This window comes from Schistocerca serialis, chromosome 4, assembly GCF_023864345.2.
Source record: "Schistocerca serialis cubense isolate TAMUIC-IGC-003099 chromosome 4, iqSchSeri2.2, whole genome shotgun sequence".
Classification (NCBI taxonomy): Eukaryota; Metazoa; Arthropoda; class Insecta; order Orthoptera; family Acrididae; genus Schistocerca; species Schistocerca serialis.
Genome location: NC_064641.1, coordinates 906,744,060 through 906,768,769, shown reverse-complemented (window position 1 = coordinate 906,768,769; position 24,710 = coordinate 906,744,060). Strand labels below are relative to the sequence as shown.

General features: G+C 41.8%; 1 protein-coding gene across 1 annotated transcript in view; it reads left to right on the top strand.

Annotated features, from left to right (window-relative positions):
* LOC126473583 (protein lin-9 homolog) overlaps window positions 1-24,710 on the top strand; it is a 101,977-nt gene that overhangs the window by 26,946 nt on the left and 50,321 nt on the right. Inside the window, exons 5-6 of the mRNA XM_050100729.1 lie at window positions 19,612-19,893; window positions 20,307-20,528. Of these exons, the coding sequence (XP_049956686.1) occupies window positions 19,612-19,893; window positions 20,307-20,528 (504 nt within the window). The remainder of the gene's footprint in view (window positions 1-19,611; window positions 19,894-20,306; window positions 20,529-24,710) is intronic.

The window sequence follows — 24,710 nt, the reverse complement described above, 5'->3', positions numbered from 1 at the left end:
GCTTTTGTTGGAAATCGACAAACCTCAGGTTGGTGTAGGTGGGGCACAACGAACTTTCAATAAACCATTTAAAAGGAAGAATACAAGAAAGTCAGGACAGAGAAAGTAAGAATTTTTGTTAGGTTGTTCTCATGTTAGAGGTATAGGTCAACTGTTGCAGGATGAGCCTGTATCAGAACAGTAGATCTCTTTGTAAAAATTTCACCAAAGGCATGCCGTGGTTGTGGAGGGTGGGCTGGACAAAACGTGTTGACATAGAACCTGAGTACAGTATAGAGTGTGACAGGGTAAAGAGATACATTGTTGAATTTATATCTGTTCTGAGCTGTCTCATTTCAACACTTCTCTTAGGAGTGTAAATTTGTATCTGAAACAGCTGTTTGTCGTGTGCAGTGTCGCACATTGATGTGATTGTTGTTGATTGTATCAGTATAGGGGATTATACCAAGCACGTTCTCTGTATAAATGGGAAAAGTTAGCATAAATTGGCTGTGCTGATAGCAGAAAACCTAAAGGGAGGGAAGCATCATCTTGAGTGGCAAAATACTAGTAGTTACAGATGTCAGAGCAGCATGTCTTTGATGAGAGAAAGGACAGATAGAAAGCAAGGTGTAACAGGGGTTAGAATTGAAAGAAACAATCAGCAATATACTAAACAGCACAATTCTAGCATAAAGCATCCGAATAAATTTACTTGGATGAGTTAGAAAGAAGGCTGCTACTTTGAAAATAGCTACTGCCTCCTCACTTACTTTATAAAACTGCTGTTTATTTGCCATTAGTAGACTAATATTTATTGTTATTTCATTGGTACTTTTCCAAGAAAATCTATACCCACATCCGTAAGCACAGAGTTGTATTCACAGTACATTAATGATTTTCGCACAGCTTTACAGTGCTACCTGTCGTGTTGCTATAGAATTTTCCATGCCTGAATCTAGATATTTAGATAATTTGTAGGAGACCAGCTAATGTTTTTAACGTCTTTTTGGATTGGTGGAGATCCCCCCAATTTCTTGCTTATGTTGAACGAGAGTTTGTTGAATAGATTCTCTCCACTGTATGTTGCTCCATTGTGAATGCTAGACAAGGAGACAAACTCTATGTAAAAATCATTTCTGTGTCTTGTGCTGTGAACCAGTCATAAACAGAGAAGGGAAAGGAGTATATAGAGGGCCTACACAAGGGAGACAAACTTGAAAGCTATATAATAGAAAGGGAAGTGGACGTAGATGAAGATCAGATAGGAGATACGATACTGCGAGATGAATTTGACAAAGCTCTGAAAGATCTAAGTCGAAACAAGGCCTCGGGAGCTCGGGAGTAGATGACATTCCGTTAGAATTACTGGATAGCCTTGGGAGTGCCAAAACTCCTCCATCTGATGCACAAGATGTATGAGACAGGTGAAGTAACCTCAAACTTCAAGATGATGTAGTAATTCCAAAAAAAAAAAAAAAAAAAAAGACCAGTTGAACAGTTGCTGAGAGGTGTGAAAATTACTGAACAATCAGTTTAATAAGCCAGTGTTCCAATATACTAATGTGAATTCTTTACAGAAGAATAGAAAAACTAGTCGAAGCAGACCTCTGGGAACATGAGTTTGGATTCCAGAGAAATGTAGGAACACATGAGGCAATACTGACCCTATGACTTATCTTAGAAGATAGTTTAAGCAAAGGCAAACCTACATTTATAGCATTTGTGGACTTAAAGAAAGCTTTTGACAGTGTTGACTGGAATACTCTCTTTGTAATTCTGAAGGTTGAGGGGCATGAAAATGAAGCAGTACTTGAGAAGGGAGTGAGACAGGGTTGCAGCCTATCCCCGATGTTATTCAGTATACATTGAACAAGCAATAAGGAAACCAAAGAAAAATTTGGAGTAGGAGAAGAAATAAAAACTTTGAGGTTTGCTGATGACATTGTAATTGTCAGAGGCAGCAAAGAACTTGGCAGAGCAGTTAATGGAATGGACAGGGTCTTGATAGGAGGATACAAGATGAAGATCAACAAAAGCAAAACAGGTATAATTGAATGTAGTTGAATTACATCCTGTGATTCTGAGGGAATTAGATCAGGAAATGAGACACTGAAAGTAGTAGACGAGTTTTGCTATTTGGGCAGCAAATTAACTGATAATGGCCAAAGTAAAGAGGATATAAAATGTAAATTGGCAATGACAAGAAAATTTTTTTTGAAGAAGAGAAATTCGTTAACATCAAATAGGGAAGTATCTTCTGCAGGTATTTGTCTAGAGTTAGCTGTATGTGGAAGTGAAACATGGATGATAAATACACTCCTGGAAATTGAAATAAGAACACCGTGAATTCATTGTCCCAGGAAGGGGAAACTTTATTGACACATTCCTGGGGTCAGATACATCACATGGTCACACTGACAGAACCACAGGCAACAGAGCATGCACAATGTCGGCACTAGTACAGTGTATATCCACCTTTCGCAGCAATGCAGGCTGCTATTCTCCCATGGAGACGATTGTAGAGATGCTGGATGTAGTCCTGTGGAACGGCTTGCCATGCCATTTCCACCTGGCGCCTCAGTTGGACCAGCGTTCGTGCCGGACGTGCAGACCGCGTGAGACGACGCTTCATCCAGTCCCAAACATGCTCAATGGGGGGCAGATCCGGAGATCTTGCTGGCCAGGGTAGTTGACTTACACCTTCTAGAGCACGTTGGGTGGCACGGGATACATGCGGAAGTGCATTGTCCTGTTGGAACAGCAAGTTCCCTTGCCGGTCTAGGAATGGTAGAACGAGGGGTTCGATGACGGTTTGGATGTACCGTGCACTATTCAGTGTCCCCTCGACGATCACCAGTGGTGTACGGCCAGTGTAGGAGATCGCTCCCCACACCATGATGCCGGGTGTTGGCCCTGTGTGCCTCGGTCGTATGCAGTCCTGATTGTGGCGCTCACCTGCACGGCGCCAAACACGCATACGACCATCATTGGCACCAAGGCAGAAGCGACTCTCATCGCTGAAGACGACACGTCTCCATTCGTCTCTCCATTCACGCCTGTCGCGACACCACTGGAGGCGGGCTGCACGATGTTGGGGCGTGAGCGGAAGACGGCCTAACGGTGTGCGGGACCGTAGCCCAGCTTCATGGAGACGGTTGCGAATGGTCCTCGCCGATACCCCAGGAGCAACAGTGTCCCTAATTTGCTGGGAAGTGGCGGTGCGGTCCCCTACGGCACTGCGTAGGATCCTACAGTCTTGGCGTGCATCCGTGCGTCGCTGCGGTCCGGTCCCAGGTCGACGGGCACGTGCACCTTCCGCCGACCACTGGCGACAACATCGATGTACTGTGGAGACCTCACGCCCCACGTGTCGAGCAATTCGGCGGTACGTCCACCCGGCCTCCCGCATGCCCACTATACGCCCTCGCTCAAAGTATGTCAACTGCACATACGGTTCACGTCCACGCTGTCGCGGCATGCTACCAGTGTTAAAGACTACGATGGAGCTCCGTATGCCACGGCAAACTGGCTGACACTGACGGCGGCGGTGCACAAATGCTGCGCAGCTAGCGCCATTCGACGGCCAACACCGCGGTTCCTGGTGTGTCCGCTGTGCCGTGCGTGTGATCATTGCTTGTACAGACCTCTCGCAGTGTCCGGAGCAAGTATGGTGGGTCTGACACACCGGTGTCAATGTGTTCTTTTTTCCATTTCCAGGAGTGTAGTTTAGACAAAAAGAGAGTAGAACCTTTCGAAATGCGGTGCTATCGGGGAATGCTGAACAGTAGATGGGCCAGTCACGTAACTGAATAGAATTGGGGAGACAAGGAATTTGTGGTAAAACTTGACCAAAAAAAGAGATTGATAGATAGAACACATTCTGAAACATCAAGGCATTACCAGTTTAGTATTGGAGGTAAGTGTGGGTGATGAAACTCCTAGAGGGAGACCAAGAGATTAATACAGTAAGCAGATTGTGAAAGAGGTAGGTTGTAGTTATTTGGAGATGAAGGGGCTTGCATAGGATAGAGTAGCATGGAGAGCTGCATGAAACCAGACTTCGGACTGAAGAAGAAGAAGAAGAAGAAGAAGATAACGACATTGCAGCTGTTTAAATCACTATTATACTGAAACTGATTTATGTTTGTAATATTTACACATCCTGGAATGTTCAGTATTTGTATAAAAAGCAGTAATGTCTGTCCAGAGACAGTTATGTTCTGTCTACGTTGGTGTCCATAATAAATATGCTGTCTGTACTGTTTTTTGCCAAGGAAGCAAGGGAGAGGCTGTTGTTATGGGTGGCCAGTATCCTTTCTACACACACATGCTCATGTGGATTAATACGGTTCTTTATTTACATGAAATGGGTACTTAACTTTAATAAAGTCCGTGTTCGTGGTGCAAGCTCATCAGTAATACTCTTCTTGCAGACAATATTGGTAATATTGCTGTTACAAGCTCCAGTCACGTATCTGGTTGCTAAGCACTATCATAAACTGAGTGAACAGCGCCCGCACTGCAACTAACTTACAGACGCTGAACTAGAGTGCGAGTCAGTGAGGCCCTCTGGTCAGTGATGGCAATTCAAATACACTACTGGCCATTAAAATTGCTGCACCACAAAGATGACGTGCTACAGATGCGAAATTTAACCGCCAGGAAGAAGATGCTGTGATATGCAAATGATTAGCTTTTCAGGTCATTCACACAAGGTTGGCGCCAGTGGCAACACCTACAACGTGCTGACATGAGGAACGTTTCCAACCGATTTCTCATACACAAACAGCAGTTGACCGGCGTTGCCTGGTGAATCTTTGTTGTGATGCCTTGTGTAAGGAGCAGACATACGTCCCATCACGTTTCCGACTTTGATATAGTTCGGATTGTAGCCTATTGCGGTTCATTGTATCGCGACATTGCTGCTTGCGTTGGTTGAGATCCAATGACTGTTAGCAGAATATGGAATCGGTGGGTTCGGGAGGGTAATACGGAGTGCCGTGCTGGATTCCAATGGCCTCGTATCACTAGCAGTCGAGATTACAGGCATCTTATCCGCATGGCTGTAACGGATCATGCAGCCACGTCTCGATCCCTGAGTCAACAGATGGGGAAGTTTGCAAGACAACAACCATCTGCACGAAGTTCGACGACGTTTGCAGCAGAATGGACTGTCAGCTCGGAGACCATGGCTGCGGTTACCCTTTACACTGCATCACAGACAGGAGCGCCTGCAATGGTGTACTCAACGATGAACCTGGGTGTACGAATGGCAAAACCTCATTTTCTTGGATGAATCCAGGTTCTGTTTACAGCATCATGATGGTCGCATCAGTGTTTGGCGACATCGCGGTGAATGCACATTGGAAGCATGTATTCATCATCGCCATACTGGTGTATCACACTGCATGATGGTATGGGGTGCCATTGGTTACACGTCTCGGTCACCTCTTGACGGCACTTTGAACAGTGGACGTTACATTTCAGATTTTTTACAACCCATGGCTCTACCCTTCATTCGATCCCTGCGAAACCCTACATTTCAGCAGGATAATGCACGGCCGCATGTTGCAGGCCCTGTATGGGCCTTTCTGGATACAGAAAATGTTTGACTGCTGCCCTGGCCACCACATTCTCCAGATCTCTCACCAATTGAAAACTTCTGGTCAATGGTGGCCGAGCAACTGGCTCGTCACAATACACCAGTCACTACTCTTGATGAACTGTGGTATCATGTTGATGCTGCATGAGCAGCTGTACCTGTACACGCCATCCAAGCTCTGACTCAATGCCCAGGCGTTTCAAGGCCGTTATTATGCCCAGGCGTTTCAAGGCCGTTATTACGGCCAGAGGTGGTGCTTCTGGGTTCTGATTTCTCAGGATCTATGCACCCAAATTGCGTGAAAATGTAATCACATGTCAGTTTTAGTATAATATATTTTTCCAATGAATACCCATTTATGGGAGGGCATTGGCGCCGTGTTGCTTGATGGTGTGTCTCTGGCCCCTCTTGTGATAGACACACTTGATCCAGTGCCTTCTATCGATCTTCATACTACATCTGCGTGTAGAAATGAGCTGGGAGCCTTGACTGGGAGATGGTGTACTACAGACCATATCTCACCCTGTGGTTTGTGAGGCAACAGGAACATCCTCCGGAAAACTGCTGCCAGAGCACAGTCCAGGCCTGAAGGGATGTTCTGGGGTGATGATGGCACACTGGGTTCACATCCATTGGGTCAGTGAGCGGGGACAGCATGGGCAAGGGCGCATCGTTCATCCACGTGGCCTGGGTAGCCTGGTGGAACCAGTGGGTGGCTGTGAAGGCCATGTGTTCCTGTGAGGCCGTGAATCTGGGGAAAGAAAAGCAGCCAAATTACTAGGCAAGTGACACGCACAAATTTGGCAGCACTGCAAACCATGGGGACCTCCAATCAAGTACATAAAGAGCCAATGCATTCCTGGATCATGCCTCTTTCCAGTGCCCACGATTGCCATAAACCCTGAAAAGAACAAGATCGCGTGATGCAAAGCGATACTTGCAGACGATTGGCAGCACTGGATGCTGCATTTGGTATAGCAAGTGTAGCAGCGTCCAATGGTAGAGGCCATGCAGAAGTTTCGCCGGTGATGGTCCGTCTCGTGGTTGGAAGTGATAGGAGCCGAGAAAGAATTGCAGTGCCCGTTCCCTTGTATGGGAGGTGCGAAACTTAGCCATCTGTTGTTTAAAGGTGTGTACGAAGCATTCTGCTTCTCCGTTGGACTGGGGGTGAAATGGAGCTCTTGTTAGATGATGAAAGCCATTGATTTCACAAAACTGTTCAAAATCACCTGAAGTGAACAGTGGTCCAGTGTAGGACACAAGTACTTCTGGCAAACTTACAATGAGAAGTATGGAGGACAACGCTTAAATGGTGCTACGTGATGTGGTAGAGTTGATAGGCACCGCAAATTGGAAATTGCTAAAAGAGTCTAACACTATGAGCCAACGAGTGTTCCAAAATGGTCCTGCGAAGTGTATGTGCACTTGCTGCTGTGGTGATTGAGTGTTTGGCCAAGCTGAGAATGTCTGTGGCGGAGTGGATTGGTTTTCTGCACATGCGGACATGATGTCATCTGTACAATATGGGTGTCTGTGTCCAGCCAAGTACAGTGCCATTGTGCAAAATCTTTAGTGTGAACAATTCCCAATGTCCTTAGTGGAGGAATCACAATCCACTGTCATTTTGGACTAGAATCACACCATGCTGAACTGAAAGGTTATGCCGACGTGCAAAATATCGACACACAACCGAGTTCTGGATAATGTTCAATGAACGAGGCCAAGACATGTGAATGTAATGCAACAAAATCTTGAGGTCTGGGTCTGCTTCCATGGCCTGTGCAGTTTTTTGTAGTGCAAGGGAAAAGATTTTAGCAGTTCAGAGTCCTGTGCATCGATTTGGCAACAAGATGCGGCAGATACATGCAAATCAGAGTCTGGACCATTCGGAAGGTATACGCCATGTGCACTGCCATTCTTTGCTGTAGGTCTGTACACAGTTTCATACTGATACTACAAAAACAACAAAGCCCTTCATTGCAATTTTTGTGCAGTGCGTGTAGGAACTGGCCTTGACAGATGAGACAAGGACTTCAAAGGCTTGTGATCTATCTCTAAATAGAACTTGTGACTATACAAATAGAGATAGATTTTTTTCACCCCATTCACAGTAGTGAGAGCACCCTTTTCTATTTGAGAATAATGGCACTGAGTTTGAGTTAGTAACTTTGATGAAAAAGCAATAGGTCTGTTTTGTGCAACAATTCTGTGCAAAATCACAGAACCGAATCTGTAGGAAGAAGCACCGAGTTGCAAAACTACTGGCTTGGTGGGATCAAAATGCACTAAACGTCTGTCATTCGCAAGGCATTTTTAATTTTGTGAAATGCGTCTTGACAGTCTTTAGTCCACACAAAATGCACATGTTTGTGACTCAAGCAATGCAATGGAGCAACGATCTGATCGGCATTCGGTATGAACTGAATGTAGTACGTCATCTTGCCTAGTACTGACTGCAATTCACGCACATTGCGAGGAACAGGCAGGTCATGGATTGCAAGCAAAAACGATTGGAGGGGGTGCACACCCTGACTGTTTATCACATGACTGTAGTTCAGTTTGAAAAAAGTCACATTTGAGTCCTGCATCTGACAACACTCGAAAAAGGGTAAGCAAATTCGTGATGTGTTCATCCGGTGTACGACTTGAGATGACAATATCTTCAAGGTAGTTTGAACAAAATGGCACTTTTGCAGTCAGCTGTTTCCTGTAACATTGACAAATGGTGGGTACAGAGGTACTGCCAAAGGCTAAACACAAATACTTAAATGGGCTTAAGTGTGTATTTACAACAAAGACTTCCTGTGATTCTTCATCCAATGGAATTTGCAAGTAGGCATCGCGCAAATCTATCTTGGGAAAGTAACGTCCTGCGCCAAGCCTGTCCACGAGTTCCTCAGGGTGAGGTAGCGGATAAGTGTCAACTACTGTTTGTTAATTGACTGTAAACTTAGTCAACACACAATGGATTGTGACCGGAAGGCTTAGGCAACAAAAGGAGAGGACTGTCCCATTGACTAGCATGAATGGGAGCAATTACACCATTGCATTGCAATTCTTTCAATTCACTGTCTACTTCGTCTTATAAAGCAATTGGAATACTGGTTGGCAGCACTTGTTAGGCTGGCTGGTTGATTGGTTGGTTGTGGCTGTGCATCCAGTAGTTGTTATACCATTGTCAGTAGGGTAGCAATTTGTTGGTTCCGAAACTGAAAAACTTGTGTTGGATCCATCACTATGACTGTCTGCGACTGGGCTGTGCGGACAGGGGGTGGAGGAGTCGGGGAATTCATGTTTCACACAAATGTAATTTCAAAAAGCAAGCAAAGCCTCTGAAAACAGAAATTTGATTGGTTCTGAGGTTCCCCTCCTGGAATACGTGCAAGAACATAACAAAAAATTAGCAGTTACCAACAGTTGAACACGATCATCCCTACAAGCTAAAACACAACAGGTGAAGCAAGCCAAGTTGATTAATTTCAATCGCCACTGAATTATCCTCGTTGCCACTGTAGTATCCTCATCGCCACTGTTGTATCCCATCCTCATCACCACTGTAGTGTCATTTATCAAGGAAGCAAGGGAGAGGATATTGTTGTGGGTGCCCAGTATCCTCTTAAACAAAAATGCACTCGTGGTTTAATGTGGTTCTTTATTTACATGGACTGGATACTTAATCTTAATAAAGTCCATGTTCATGATGCAAGCTCATCAGTAATAGTCCTCTTGCAGACAATGTTGGTAATCTTGCTATTACAAACTCCAGTCACTAGTCTGGTTGCTATGCACTGTCATAGCATGGGTGAACAAAGTCTGCACTGCAACTAACTGACAGATGCCAAACTGGAGTAGGAGTCAGTGGATCAGTGAGGCCCTCCGGCCAGCAGCGGTGATCGAAATACACGCAGTCGAGAGAGAGTGTGCCTACTATTGATCTTCACAATACATCTTTGCCGAACGATGTGCTAACGACAGCTTACATCAGCACACTGTCAGTGCCAAGTGTTATACTTCATTGAAAGCCTTGGTTTCAGATTTGGTCTTCATTGTGATTGACAGATATGCTTTGGTGGAGATGCTGTGTAATTAAAAATGTCTTCTTGACCATGGCTCCAATTAGACAACATAAAAGCTGTTGCTGACACATATAGAAACCTGAATACAAGCAGTACATCAAACAGGAGATTAATGGATTCCAAAACAGCAGTAAGTCAGCTGGACACAGACCATCCGCATTTTCCGGAGAAACTGCTCAGGATTCAATAAAATAGTGAAAGAATTTGACTCATTCGCCAAATACGACAACTTGGATAATGACGTCTTTGGAAAATGTGTGCATTTACTTTTATGCCACGCCCCAGCAGTGGTTCGAGAACAAGAAGCAGCTTGATAGATGGGACAAATTCCAGGCCAAAGTAAAGAAAACATTTGGTGACTGTGAGCAGCAAATCCACTTAGTGGAGGAACAGTAGAACAGGCCCCAACATCATGGGGAAATGACACGGTTTTACGTGCAGAATGTTTCAGTCATAGACCATAGACAACGTGGTGAATACAGATATGGCAAAAGGAAATCTCACACTTGATTAAATGAGTAACAGAAGACATTTACCAAGGTGTTCTGGTAAAACTTGTCACAAAAACAGATGAATTCATCAAGTGGTGCCAGTGCATCAAGAAGCGTGACGGAAAAAAAGTCAAATGAAAGAAGTATGACCGACTTCGAAATGCGATCCCTGTGGCAGTTGTGGAAGACCACCAAGATCCCACATATCATGCACCAAGTAGCAAGAGGAGAGAAACAGCAGTTAATGGCATCTAGAAATACTGGACTTAGTGCAGAAAAGATAGCACCGTAGAATGTTGACCCATATGCCAGGTGGTGGTAGACAATGTTGAAGAAGAGGTGTAGTCATCTTTAACACCAATCTGTGCCATCAGTCACATGCACCATGAAGAATGGTCTCGTCCAACTCAGACTTATGCGGCAGCCGTCAAACATTACTGTCGCACCATCAGATCGGCACAGGTACAACCAATTCCTCCACCAAGCATAATGCCCTGCAGAACAACACACATTTGGAGGACTGAGGACAAACACACCAGTAGGTTTCCAGTGTGGATGCCCTTGGAATGTATGCCACTACAGAGAAAGATGATGATGTGTTTGACTGTTGTGCCCCAAGCTGTTAACTACAACAGTTGTCCTACTCACACTAGTCAACTGCAGATGGTTATAGTTGACCTTTGGGACAAAGCCACTCACCATACCTTGGACAAGTTTGCTGACCGACACGCTACAGCCTGTCACTGCACAGAGGTACTGGCTGCACTTGCAGCTGCCGAATCCAAGAAAACTTTGTGAGGCGACCATCTGTGGAGGTGAGGCTGCTACATATGAAAATCTTTCATGGACGACAGTAACCAAAATTTTGGGAAATATTGATATCAGAAATGGTCAACCTGTTGAGGCGCTAGCCAACTTGTGGGGTTCCTTTTCTGTAATGTTGAATGCGCAATGTCACCAGCTAAAGAAGACAATATTCCATGATATACTAGAGCAACTGCACTGAAAGTTGCAAATAGGTACTACGTCCCGCCAACCGGAATGTGTACTACAAGAATAACTATTAGTAGCAAAACACAGCCCTTCCGATTTTTTGTTTTATCAGATTGTAGTCATAATGTTGTTCTTGGGTGGGACTTCTTGCAGGCGTCACAATCAATCAAAGATTGAGGACGATTAGAGCTCCAGATTGACAAAGCTACTTGGAGAAGCCCACGTAACAAAAATTGCTCTGGGTGATTGTGAGCCGTCGAAGATGTTATCCCTCATCATTAGTGAGATGGGTTCTAGTTGCCAGTCTTGATACCCAATTAAATTATGAAGTATTTGTCAATTGAAAAATATCTTCATGTCTGCAACAATTGTAAGCTATGTCGGTGTTATAGGAGAACTTCAGATCAATAATTGTCATGAGCAATCACAACTCGTCCCTAAAGGCATGTGCTTCGGAACAGCCAGACTGTTCTAGGATGGGCAGCTCGGTGCCATTGACAAAGAATTGTGCTGAGTCACCACTATAGACACCATAGTGTAGGAAGGAACTATCGAATTGCCAATAGTATCTGGCGTGACCAAGGCATTTTACAGATACCAGATTGGAGAAAAGACAGACCAAGAAGCCAATGGAAAAACACCCTCAGAGTGTCCATGATCCCCTCGTATTGTCCTTGTTGAAGGAGGAGGACTGCATACGGCGTTTTTTGCATTGACTACCAATGACTGAACAAAATCGAGAAGAAAGGTGACTATCCATTGATATCCTAGACTGCTTGAGAGAGCAAATCATTTATCAGTTAGGGACATGCAGCCAGGCTGCTGGAAATTTGAAGTTGACTGTCTTCATAACACCTGATGGCCTCTGAGTTAAACAATGCTATTTGGACTATGTAACACACCAGCCACCTTTGAGCGTGTTGTGGAGAACGTCCTTCAATGCCTTAAATGTATGATGTGTCTTTGCCATCTAGAAGACATTGTTGTTTTTTCAGAGATGTTTGAACAATATCCAAGTCACTTGTGACACTGCTATTGAAGTGGAATTTAAAACTTTCTGGGTGTTTAGATTGTTCCATGAAATGTCGTGGGAACTGTCAGTTGACAGTAACTTGCTTCCACTATATTTAGAGCAGAGCCTTCTGACCATCTTCTGGTGAAAGGACTCTTGGGTTCCCCTGTTTAACACCTCAAGCATGTGCAGTGGCATATGCTATCCACCACCGACCACTCGCTCAGTGTGTGAAATGTCATATGCCGTCTGCGCTTTTCGAATACATTTTTCCTCTCTGCCAATACAGTTTGAAAAACCGCTGCTAGATGGCAGTGTCATACATTCCTTAATTTCATGCTGACGAAGTTTGCATTTGTTATTTGCATGTGCTACAAATGTTTTTGTTTTTGTGTGCCTGCCAATTTTTCTTAGGTTGTGTGCAGAGACTGGGCTGACTGAAGATGAAGTTCTGTGACTTTTGATGGAGAGTGATAATGAGGAAGACAAGTTTTTATTGTCTTCAGATGATTCTTCAGATGACGAACTGTCAGTGCATGGTGCAGTGTCATCTGACGGAAAGGAGTGTGACAATATAGCATTGCTGAAAGTAGGCTGAAACTCCAAATGCAGGGCCATTAGTTTATTGTGTATTGTTCTTTTACAACGAAATAATAGAAATTATTGTCAAAGAAACAAATAAGTTTGTGGAAAGCTTTTTTACACAAGGATAGTGAAAAAATATTTTTTCTGAAGAAATCGGAATGTGGAAAGTAATTTCCAACTGATGTTGAAGAAGTCGGAGTTCTTTTAACAATTATTTTTACTTGGAATAGTGTCTAAAAGAATAGCTGAAATGTATTTTACCAGAAAGAACATGTAAGAAATGCCATTCTTCCCTAATGTTATCTCCTGACAAGATTTCTACTTTTGCTGACAACAGGAAACTCAACATGGACATGGCAGAAAAAAACCTTTTCAGAAAGCTTATGAGCCAGTAAATAATGTAACTGTTGACGAATCCTTGTTACTATGGAAAGGCAGACTGTCGTGGAAGCAGTTCATATCTTTGAAATAGCGTCCTTTGGGATGAAATTCTTCGAACTGTATGCCAAGAATAGGTATTTGTTGTTGTTGTTGTGGTCTTCAGTCCTGAGCTCTCTATGCTACTCTATCCTGTGCAAGCTTCATCATCTCCCAGTACCTACTGCAACCTACATCCTTCTGAATCTGCTTAGTGTATTCATCTCTTGGTCTCCCTCTACGGTTTTTACCCTCCACGCTGCCCTCCAGTACTAAATTGGTGATCCCTTGATGCCTCAGAACATGTCCTACCAGCCGATCCCTTCTTCTGGTCAAGTTGTGTTTATAACCCTGTAGTCACCTGACCAGAAGTCTTGATCCTCCTGCCACCGAACTTCACTAATTCCCACTATATCTAACTTTAACATATCCATTTCCCTTTTTAAATTTTCTAACCTACCAGCCCGATTAAGGGATCTGACATTCCACGCTCCGATCCGTGGAACGCCAGTTTTCTTTCTCCTGATAACGACATCCTCTTGAGTAGTCCCCGCCTGGAGATACGAATGGGGGACTATTTTACCTCCGGAATATTTTACCCAACAGGACGCCATCATCATTTAATCATACAGTAAAGCTGCATGCTCTCGGGAAAAATTACGGCCGTAGTTTCCCCTTGCTTTCAGCCGTTCGCAGTACCAGCACAGCAAGGTCATTTTGGTTATTGTTACAAGGCCAGATCAGTCAATCATCCAGACTGTTGCCCTTGCAACTACTGAAAAGTCTGCTGCCCCTCTTCAGGAACCACACGTTTGTCTGGCCTCTCAACAGATACCCCTCCGTTGTGGTTGCACCTATGGTACGGCCATCTGTATCGCTGAGGCACGCAAGCCTCCCCACCAGTGGCAAGGTCCATGGTTCATGGGGGGAGGAATAGGTATTTATGGAGCTTTATTTTGTACATTCTAAGAGATTCTGATCTTAACCGTCAAATAAGAAAAGACAACCACCTCACATCAACAAAGGTCGTTTTAAATTTGTTAGATGTGGTTTGGTGTGTGTATATGGACAGTTACCACTCAAGTCCTGACTTGTTCAAAGGGCTTGTGGACAGGAATACTAACGCTGCAGGACCAGCTAGAACACGTAGGAAAGGAATACCACATATTGTAAATATGGAATTACAGAAGGGATGTCATAAGTGCACGAAATAAGTTTCTGGCTCTGAAATTGGAGGCTAAAAGGGAAATTTCAGTGCTAACAACAAACCATGGTGCATCAACATTAGATGTGCGAAGAAGAGAAAAAGAGGGAGAAGTGCCAGTGAGCTAAATACCACTCTGTCTTTCGAACGGCAGCTAGGACATGGGGAAAGTGTACTTTAAAGACCAGTAATTGGAATCTCTCCCTGTGAAAAGAAAGCAGAACAAAGTTTGATACTAAAAACTTTTTAAGCATTTGTTAAATGTGGCTGCTCTTAATGCTTACATATTGTATTGGCAGAATGGAAACTTGAAGGACCATATAGAGTTTAGAGTGACGTTGACAGATGAGCTTGTAACTAATTACCATTACAGTGCCATTGAACAGAAGCAAAGAAGGCCATCTGACATTGTCAGTGACAGTCACTGTCTCACTGGTAGACACTTCCTGGAAGACAATCCAGCACCAAAATATGGAAGAGTGGGCCTAAGGAGATGTGTGGTGTGTGCAACTAAACAGCAAAGAAGAGAGACGTCATATAGATGTAAAACATGTCCTGCAAACTGAGCAGTGTGTATTGTTCCATGCTTTGAGCTTTATCACTCTGAAAAAACTTTGTAAGCAATTAATTTTTATAACATGATTAAAACTCTTCGTGCCCAAAGTGAGTTAGGCTATTAAATTCGTATAGTTTTAGGTGACAACTCTACTTTTCAGAATCTTATTTCCAGTACTTCATTAGATATAGCATGTGCAGTATGGGAGGGATATATCTCTCACAGTCGTGCACAATAGATGTTGCACTGCAGATGCTGTCAGTTGGCCAGCATCACACTTGAGGGGTTAAGATCCCGTCGGCATATCCTTGGTGTACCTAGTTGTCATTGCGCATACGTGTTAGAATGCATGTGCTTCTGCTGCAAGTTTATGTCCTGCTGTAAGTGCTCACTATGGTGAGAGCTCATCTCATTGATACCAAATCAATCACCTTCACATGGTAAAATCGCAGAAGGAAATGAGCTATGCAGAGAATTATTCTATGATAGGATCCCATGCATTATCTAGCTGGAAATTGCCATCTCGACTGATATGGGCTGCTGACAGTTGTATTTCCACCTATTCACTGACAATAGAGTTCTAAAAGTTTGAAGTGAAGGCCACAATTTTTGTTTCTTAGTATTTCATCAAATAACCAATAGAAATACAGACTTCTTCAGTAGTAGATTTGCTAGCTTGGAGGAGGCGAGTACACTGTCGGTGTTTCTGGTATGCTCCTGAACAGTGCATGTCATGGCCCTATATAATCTGTGCAGAAGAATATTGGAACTTGACTTTGGGCATCTGCCATTCTCCATTGAGGAATAATTAATGACTGGGTATGTTACCCAGTTACGCCTTTAGCTTTCAAAATTTAAATACACAATAAAACATCATTACAGCCTTGATCATTTGCATAAAAAGAACATGAAAGTCCTACAGGCATTGAAAACAAAGTGTTAATAATCATTCATCCCCGTGTCCTGAGTGATTTTCACATGACTTTTGGAGCTTTAAAGTTCAATAACATTGAGACCTATGGCCTCCGTGAGCATTTATCACTGCATGACAGCTATTTGGCATGTTCTGTATAAGTTTATGGAGGTCCCCCTGAGTTGTCTGGTCCAATTATTCAATGAGACCTCATGAGAGTTCTTGGAGAGTCTGTGATGGAACAGGATGGCCATGAACATGTCTTATCAAGCATGTCCCTCATACGCACAATGGGGTTTTGGTCAGAACAGTACCAGCTGGTGAGACTACAGCCTAGGAGACTTGATGTGGATTTTTACACTGATACGGAAAGTGGCACTATCAGAATAATTAGTAAACTATTAAAGTGTTACAAAGTCGAGGATTATGACCATTTATCAAGAAGAAAAAAACATGGAGAAATTGTTCATGTTTTCCTTATGAAGCCCAACTATAGCCCTGAGGTGCAGATTGACAATGGAGGGCTTCTAGTTCAAGGAAACTGAAGACCTGCTAGATGATTGCGAAGTTCAGTGTGAGGGGTTTGTCTTTGAGGCTCATCATAAAGTGCTGCCATACATAGAGGTCCATTGACACTATCTAGATATAGGATGCTTTTATCAGCTCCAATGAGAACTTCTGAAACAGTGGATCACTGTTTCCCCAGGAGAAGCAGCAGTATCATTTCTATCAAGTTCTTGAAATATCTTTTGTTTCCATATTCTGGAGTATTTGATTTTTGTGTAAATAGCAGCACTTTCTTTTCAGGAAGCAGTTTCGTTCAGTTTGTATGTTTGTGTCAATAATAAACGTGCTTTCATTGCCAAGTGTTGTACTTCATTGACGACCCTGCTTTTGGATTTGGTGCCTGTTGTAGTTACAGTGTGACATTATTCTTTCTGCTCACTTTGCTAAAAAGTGTTATTTACTGTAGGAGCACTACCCACAATATAATTTTATAAGATAATACAGATTTGATAATATGCAAAATAAGCCAAGACTTTATATTAATGTAATGAGAGATGCTTCTAGAGGCGTGACATACTGAACTGAGCTGCTTTATTAGTTCATCTGTGAGCTTGACTGTATTTTAACTTGTTATCTAACTGTAGTCCAAGGAAATTTACAGTGTGTTGCATTCAGTGTATGACCAATTAATGTCTACTTCTGGTGCTGAGGGGTCATTATTAATAGCAAGCACATGAGAAAGCACTGTGCCTGGCCTGACCACTACCATTCGACTCTACGAAATGTCAGTTACAGAGTTATGTTAATTTGAGGTATAGTGCTGGAAGAGGAAATTAGGAGAATCTTAACATAAGTAACAAAGTTCTATTTATTCAAAAGTCAGCACAGTGGCATCTGATAAATCCATCTTGTACTAGGCAGTAAGATAGACAGTATTATTAGTTAGAGTATACTTTTATCAAATAAGGCATACAGTTTATTGATTGAGATTTACTGTTATAGTTTAAAGAACAACGTGGCAGATCTCGTGCTCCTAAGCCATTGCAGAGTGTCACGTCCAGAATAGTATTGAATCCCACATTACTGTAAGTTCACATGTTGTGTCTCATAGGCACAAGTTAGTTTTGTATTCACCATGATCACAGCTGGACTATGGATACATTGTACATTCATCTGCACAACCAATTTACAACGCCTTCACGTGATTCACCACCAAATTCATTTGTCTACTGGTGAGTTGCCCACCAGAGCAGTTATGAGCCTCTGTGTGAAAGCTGCTGAATTACCATGCTATCATTCTAGTGTGATGTCCTCCTATGCAAGTATGTTTGCTGATTGTCCCCCATGTCCAACCACCCACCTTATACTTATTTTTCTGACCGTTCCCTTGACCACCAAAATGAGACACATTCTGCTTCCTTGTAGCCTCATAGAGTTTGGTTTCATATACTACATCGAAAGCTTCATCTCATATTACCTGCCGTTTTTTCTGGAGCTTCATTTGCAGTGTGAGGGGAGAACATCTTTAACACTCACGACTCTAATGATGACCATGACATGAGATGCATATTTGTTGTCAGTGAAGAGGTGTTTATATATCCACTTTTAGCCCAGTGCTTGATTTTTACTACAGAGCTGTTTGCTCTTTATCAGACCACCTTGTCCATCTGGTGACACAGAATATCTAAATTGTCATATACTCAGATTCCTTCAGAGCCTGTGTGTGATGTGACACATATTACCCTTTAGTGCAATGGATTGAGGAATGGCTTTACTCGCTTGCCTATACTGGCACTACTGTGTCATTGGTATGGATTGGTAGATGTGTTGGGGAATGAGGCTCTGTTACTCATGCCTTTTAGCTGTTGTCACCTCAGATGATCTCAGTGTTGCTATATGTGGGTTCATGCTGTTGCTCTGGCATGTATAATGGTCATCACTCCATGGGAACAGGTTATGGGAGATAAAGTCCTCTCTACAGCTTAGGCAACGTTTTCCTATCAAAAGGAGATAGAACTAGACTACATATGGGGCACCATTTTTTTAACCATCATCATTTGTTGAGAGTGGCAACCCAGCACCACCTTGCTCTCACTGTGACAAGCCATTGACAGGGTGCCATCAGTTTTTTAACTCCTTACACTTTAATGTGTGTTTATCATCTGAGCTATCTGCAGTTGTAGCCGATACAGCACAGGCTGTCGAATCCATAGTACTCTTCATTTGGGTATTAACATGACAAATGAGATTTAATTTGCAACAGTGGATGCCAATTTTCCTTAAGCATGACACTAAATGGACTCTGGAAGAAAGAAAGAAAGAAAGAAAGTAAAAAAGTTTAATTGTAACTGTTCATTTCGCGTTTCAGCTTTGTTGCCTTTTAATGACCTATGTTTTGACTGAATTCAGGAACCACAGACTGCTTTCCCTAGAAAAGGAGCCATTTTAAGTCATAATATGAGAGGTTGTAACCTCAGCTGGCCCGACCCCTCCCCTCCCCCTACTTGCTAGAGAATATATTGAATGACATTCTCAAGTTGACATTGGATGCACTGTGTTCAGTTCACATTAGGAGGTGCCCAAGTATGGAACACTACCATGTAGACAGTATCAGTCGTCAAGAACTTGTTTGTATAGTGTAGTAATTTCCTACAGTACCCATTCACAGAAATTTGGCATTAAGCAAAGTTGCAGTTCAGAGGAAACATGTACATTTGTCAAACTCAGAAAGTGATGTACTTTAGCTGACTTCATCTTAGCCAATTGCATTTGTGCATGGTATACACTGTATTACATACTGCCTTATGAAGTTCATGTGACCAGATCTAGTTGTTCAATAAAGGTTATATATATCGTAGCAGCTTATGGTGATCTTAACACTAATCTATTTCAATATTTTTGGCTATGTGTCACTGCCTTAGCAAAATAACAAAAAATCATGATAGAGGAAAAAAGTACACTGTCATTCATTTTAAGTACAAAATATAAAGCTGAGAAATGGTTAGGATATAAAAAGGGCGTAACAGCTCAGCTGTCATAAATTGAATTTGCTGCCTTGTTACTTATGAATTGTTTTGTAGTTTGTGATATTATTTCCCGAAATCTTTCAAATTCTACTATCTAAGCACGGAACTGGTTGTTGTATTTAAAATTTTCTGTGACCGGAACACACACAGGAAACTTAAAAACTAATTTATGTTTAGCAAATATCAATCACAGTTAACATTAGACTGAGGAGGTTAATGTATTTAAACTTGTTTCTGTATTTTTCAGTCATTTTTTGAAGAGGAGCGCCGGGAACTGGATAGAAAACGTACAAAAATCAGACTGTTGCAACAGCGAAAGACTGTTGACCTGTCTACCTGCAAGGATCTTCCTCCTGAGATTCCCTTGCAACTTGTTATAGGCACAAAAGTTACAGCTCGATTACGTAAGCCGCAGGATGGTCTATTTACAGGAAGTATTGATGCCGTGGACACATCAAACAACACATATCGAATAACATTTGAGAGAGGAGGACTTGGCACTCATTCAGTGCCAGATTATGAAGTTCTAGTAAGTTATGTTTATGTGCCTCTTCTTTCTAACTGTCCACTACGCTAGAGAAGAGTTTGTTGTTGTTTTATTCAGAAGGAAAGATATTATTCAGTTACATTGCTGTTACCTTGTACATAGTTATCTAAATATGATCTTTTCACTGCTGTCTGAATTTTGTGCTCACTGTGTGGATTGCTGGTAATTGCTCTTTACATTTATGGGATGGTAGAAAGAAATGTATTGAGTACTGTTTGCATGATAACGTAATTTGCCAATTGCTGTTATTTAATGTTTAACATCTTATGACCTTTAACTCTCTCAAATGTAAAGCAGGAATATATTACCATTACTTATCAGAGTTTTTAAATATTATATACTTAGATTGATTATTGTATGTGTGTGTGTATAGCTGATGTGTTAAACTGTTTCAGTCAAATGATCCTCCAGAGACAATAACACTCTCAAGCTTCGCTCAGAAATTCAGACCACGGAATCTTGTGCCATTTATAACAACACCTCCACGCTATTCAGGTGCATTGTCTCCAAGGCTCATCAGTGATCCCATGCTGAGCAGTTCACACTCTACAAAGAATAAAAATATCCCATCTGATGGGATCCTTGGTGGTTTTCCAGTAAAGTTCTTAGAAATGATAGTAAGTGAAGAACACAATAATTTTTACTTCTGAATTGAGAAAAATGAACTAACTGTATTTAAAACTGTTACAGATGTTCATGTTAATTGATGGTATTACGTTAATCTGTAAATCTGAAAGTAATAGTGTGAAAACATGTAACAGAAGAGGAAGTTCACGGTAAAATTGGAAAAAAATACCAAAACCATTTCTTTATATTTGGTATAGCACACCATTCAGCAAAAGCTACTGTATTGTGTAATTTGAATGGAATGGAACAAATTGTGTGCAGTATTAAAGGCCATACAAATTTTAGTGATGCTGCTGGTTCGTTTGTTTCAATTTTTTCACACACACACACACACACACACACACACACACACACACACACACACACACACTACTCAAGGAACATTCTGTACCATCTGCCTATCTGTGAATGTGTGTGGGCTTAGATTCTAGAAGAGAGAGAATGAAAGAATAATCCTTGTGAAATGAAACAGAACCGAAAAAAAAAGTTATAGTACAGACACTTCAAGGTGGCAGTTTTAAGTATGGATATTTTGGACTACAGTTGCATTACACATCAGTAGAGGTCGATCCTCTACCACCTCATTTACCGCACTACCAACCTCGGCAAGTGATTTGCAGTAGCCACTATTTATTTCTCTGTTTACTTCTGTTTGATGTGTGTTGCACGTTGTTTTCGTATTGTGAAGTGAGTGAAGGGGCTACGGTAGATCCATCCAAGAATTTGAGTATGACTCCCACAACCCCAAAAATAATAGGCATTCACTGTCTCCGAGTGTCAGTTCTGTCTTCATGGAAGCACGAAACAGAGATGTAGGCTGATGTAGGCTGCCAGTCTTGTGTGTAGGTAGTGTGGCTCATTCCTCTACGTGGCAGTCCGCTCCCCCGCCTGCCTTCCCAGTGGTCTGAGTTTCCATTTTGTATGCTTAAAGATTGACTGCTATGTCAAAGTGTTTATACTATGCTGTGAGATAAAATCAATATAAGAACCCAGAGTTTGTTCAGGACTTCTCATCTGTAAATTGAAAATTTGTTGCTGGATTACCTTTAATGCAGTTTTGCTCCACCTTGTGCACTGTAACATGCTTGGACACCTCTCGGCATGTTGTCCACAGGACAGTTGAGACGTTGCTGCTGGAGCCTGTCCCACTCTCCGACAACTGCCATCTTGAAGTAGCCAGTGTGTCAGCAGGATTTCAGTAATAACACCTTGAAAATTTTACTGGGCCCCAAGGATGTTCAAGGTTTATGTTTGTACTACAGGCCATTCCATTAATAGATTTTTGCCTCCTGGAGAACAATGAGTTGGAGGATCCTATCCTAACACCAAAACTCCTCAAAGTTACCCTCAATCTATACATGAATCCATCCCGAAATGTGATTGATCCACCTTCCTGCTGAAACCATTAGACTGCACACCTGGGTCGCTTGGTACTCTGCCAGTTCCACACCCCTACACAGTGATCATGTGTCAGGCATAACTTGTATCGGTCAGTAAAGAGAACCGGATGCCATTTCTCCAGTATCATTGTGTATCCTTACCCACACTCATCACAGCCTGTAGTGTTGGTGGTTTGTAGTGTTGTTCATACTGGACACACAGAGGCCAAATTAACCATGAAAATAGTTGTTTACTGTCTGGGTGAACACAGCTCTCCCACTCATTCCCAGAAGGGCATCAGTTCTGTTGCTTTTTCCTCGGGTTACCTACGAGCTGCTATTTGCAGGTAGCGGTCATCAGGTGATGTTGACCGATAGTGACTACTAAGAGACAAATCTTGAATGTTTTTTGTATCACCACAAACCCTTCCTGCAGTAAAGTGACACATACGACTCAGGGTGAAGTGACCCTCTGAGGCATGTAGGCAGACTGAACCGTGTACACAAACTGTACTGTTGCATTCTTGATTGTGTGACAACTGACACTATCTTGAGCTACACTGTGTGTTATTAGCAATAGTGAGGAGAGTCACAAACTTGTTAACTGTTCTGCTTAACCTTGTGAGAGTACTTTGTTCCCATTCCACTTGTAAGAATCTTATTGAGGAAATCAGAACTTCGTGGGCTTCAGCTTTCCAGGAACTCTGACTTAAAAAGGAAGAAAATTATACTGTTGAAGATATTATTTGGATAAATCAAAAATTTAAGTCTGAATTTATCCCAGTCATCATCAATGAAAGTAATTATGTGCTCAGTAGTCCATGTACAAATTCAACATAACGATCTGGAAGGGGCATAAAATACATTATACATTGCCAAAATGTAGATAATTCAGAAACAGTGCCACACACCTACCACTTCCACAAAAGAGAAATTGCTGTATACCAGTTTATCGGAATCTTGCAATGAGAAGTCCAAATACAGAAAATATTCGTTTTATTATTTATCAAAATGTCAAAATGCAATGAAAAATTCGAAACAGAAGCTCTGTAGTCTCTGCAATAGCTCTTGCCCCAAAGAACATTAATAAATGAAAATTTCAAATGAAATAATAATCAGCTGAGAATAGAGGTCATTTTCAGTTTAGATGAATGTAACAAATGTCACTGCTCGATCTCATTGTGTTTCTTAACAACTGAGCTGAGTCTCTTAATGGGCTTGAACCTTTGGGAAAATTACTGAAATATAATTTAGTAATAAATTGTATCTTTATAGGTGGGTTTAGCAAATGGTATAAAATAATGTATTTTTCTGAATGATTTTCATGTCATAACCTCTCTTGGTGGATTTACTACAGCTTATTACTGTTAATTCCAATTAAAGTCTAAGTTGCAGTGGTAGCAGCTATCTATGCTGATTGGTGTGTAATGGCAAAGCAGCATTAAAGAATAAAATCATTGCAAGAAAATAAGTGAAAGGTATTTGTAACATAATGATCAAATGACAACAGTTATCTGTTTTTGGACGTTTATTTGGCACTTTCAGCATAAATGTGAAATTCGTAATGTTTGTGCATAGAAAATCTTTAAAGAAACAATAGGTTCTGTTACCCCATTTCCATTTTAATGTGATTAAAAGCAATCACACAAAACGTATATTCCAAAACAATCTTCTCAGTATGAAAAGAAAAAATATTATTAGTTACAGCTTGGTTAAAAAATGAATAAAGCTGATCTATTAGCATGTAAGTCTGATACAAGAAGGCTATGACATATTATCTTGGATAGACCACCCCAGGGAAGTGTATGGAAAGAAGTGAATGAAAATTAAAATTCCTTCTCTGCATAATTAATTTACTTTGTTGCACACAAATGATGGCTTTTGCCGTATGGAACGGTGTATGTCGGATACATTACATTAGATTCTTTTTTCTTTGAGTTTCTTAATCTTTGATAGTGATTCAGTGTGGATTCAGATGATGTTAATTCTCTCTGGTTTAGCTCTTGGAAACAGATGATTCAACCTAGTGGCTGTTGGCTGTCTCTTGCAGAGTAACTTGGCAGTACGGACAGACATTTGACTTGTGATGAAAATGGATCATAGCTCTGGAAAAAGAAAAAGCAAAGTATAAATGTTTCCTCTTATCGACTAAATACAGATTATAAAGTTATATTGTAGTCAGGAGGAGGAACTAAAATTGCTGATAGGTATTCTTTTTGACTGTATTCACCAGCGCCTAGCAACAATGAAATGAGCCGCAGTATATGAATGAACACACATACGTAGAAATCTCGTTTTGTGTATTTGCATAAAGTCTTAGAGTGAATTAGTAATTTTTTATCTCAACAGATTAGAAGATAGTCAGCTGGAATAGTTTAAAATTATTATTTCCTTGGTATATAAAACATTGCACCAGCCACAGTGCAGCCCCATTGTGAATGCTGTTCTCAAACACGGGCTTAGTTAGTTGACGTTCATAAGCAGTTGGAAATAGCCCTGACTGCTGTCAAATGATTAGTGGCTACTGTAAATTGGTGTGTTGGAAGAGCTCCCTAGACTTGTATACCTGTTGTTTCAAAGGAACCTCAAGTACTATCCTCTCCTGTGGACCCTGTCTGCTCTGCAGGAAGTACGGGATGTGTCATTACTCGTCTGTTTGACTGTGGTGGTGTGTTAATGGGAAATCTAGGTGTTCCATACAGGATAGAGAGGAACCAGAGAGGACTCACGGTGGTTTACTGATCCCCATTACAACCAGTTCGTGGTGCTGTATTTCACTGAAACTGAGCCAGT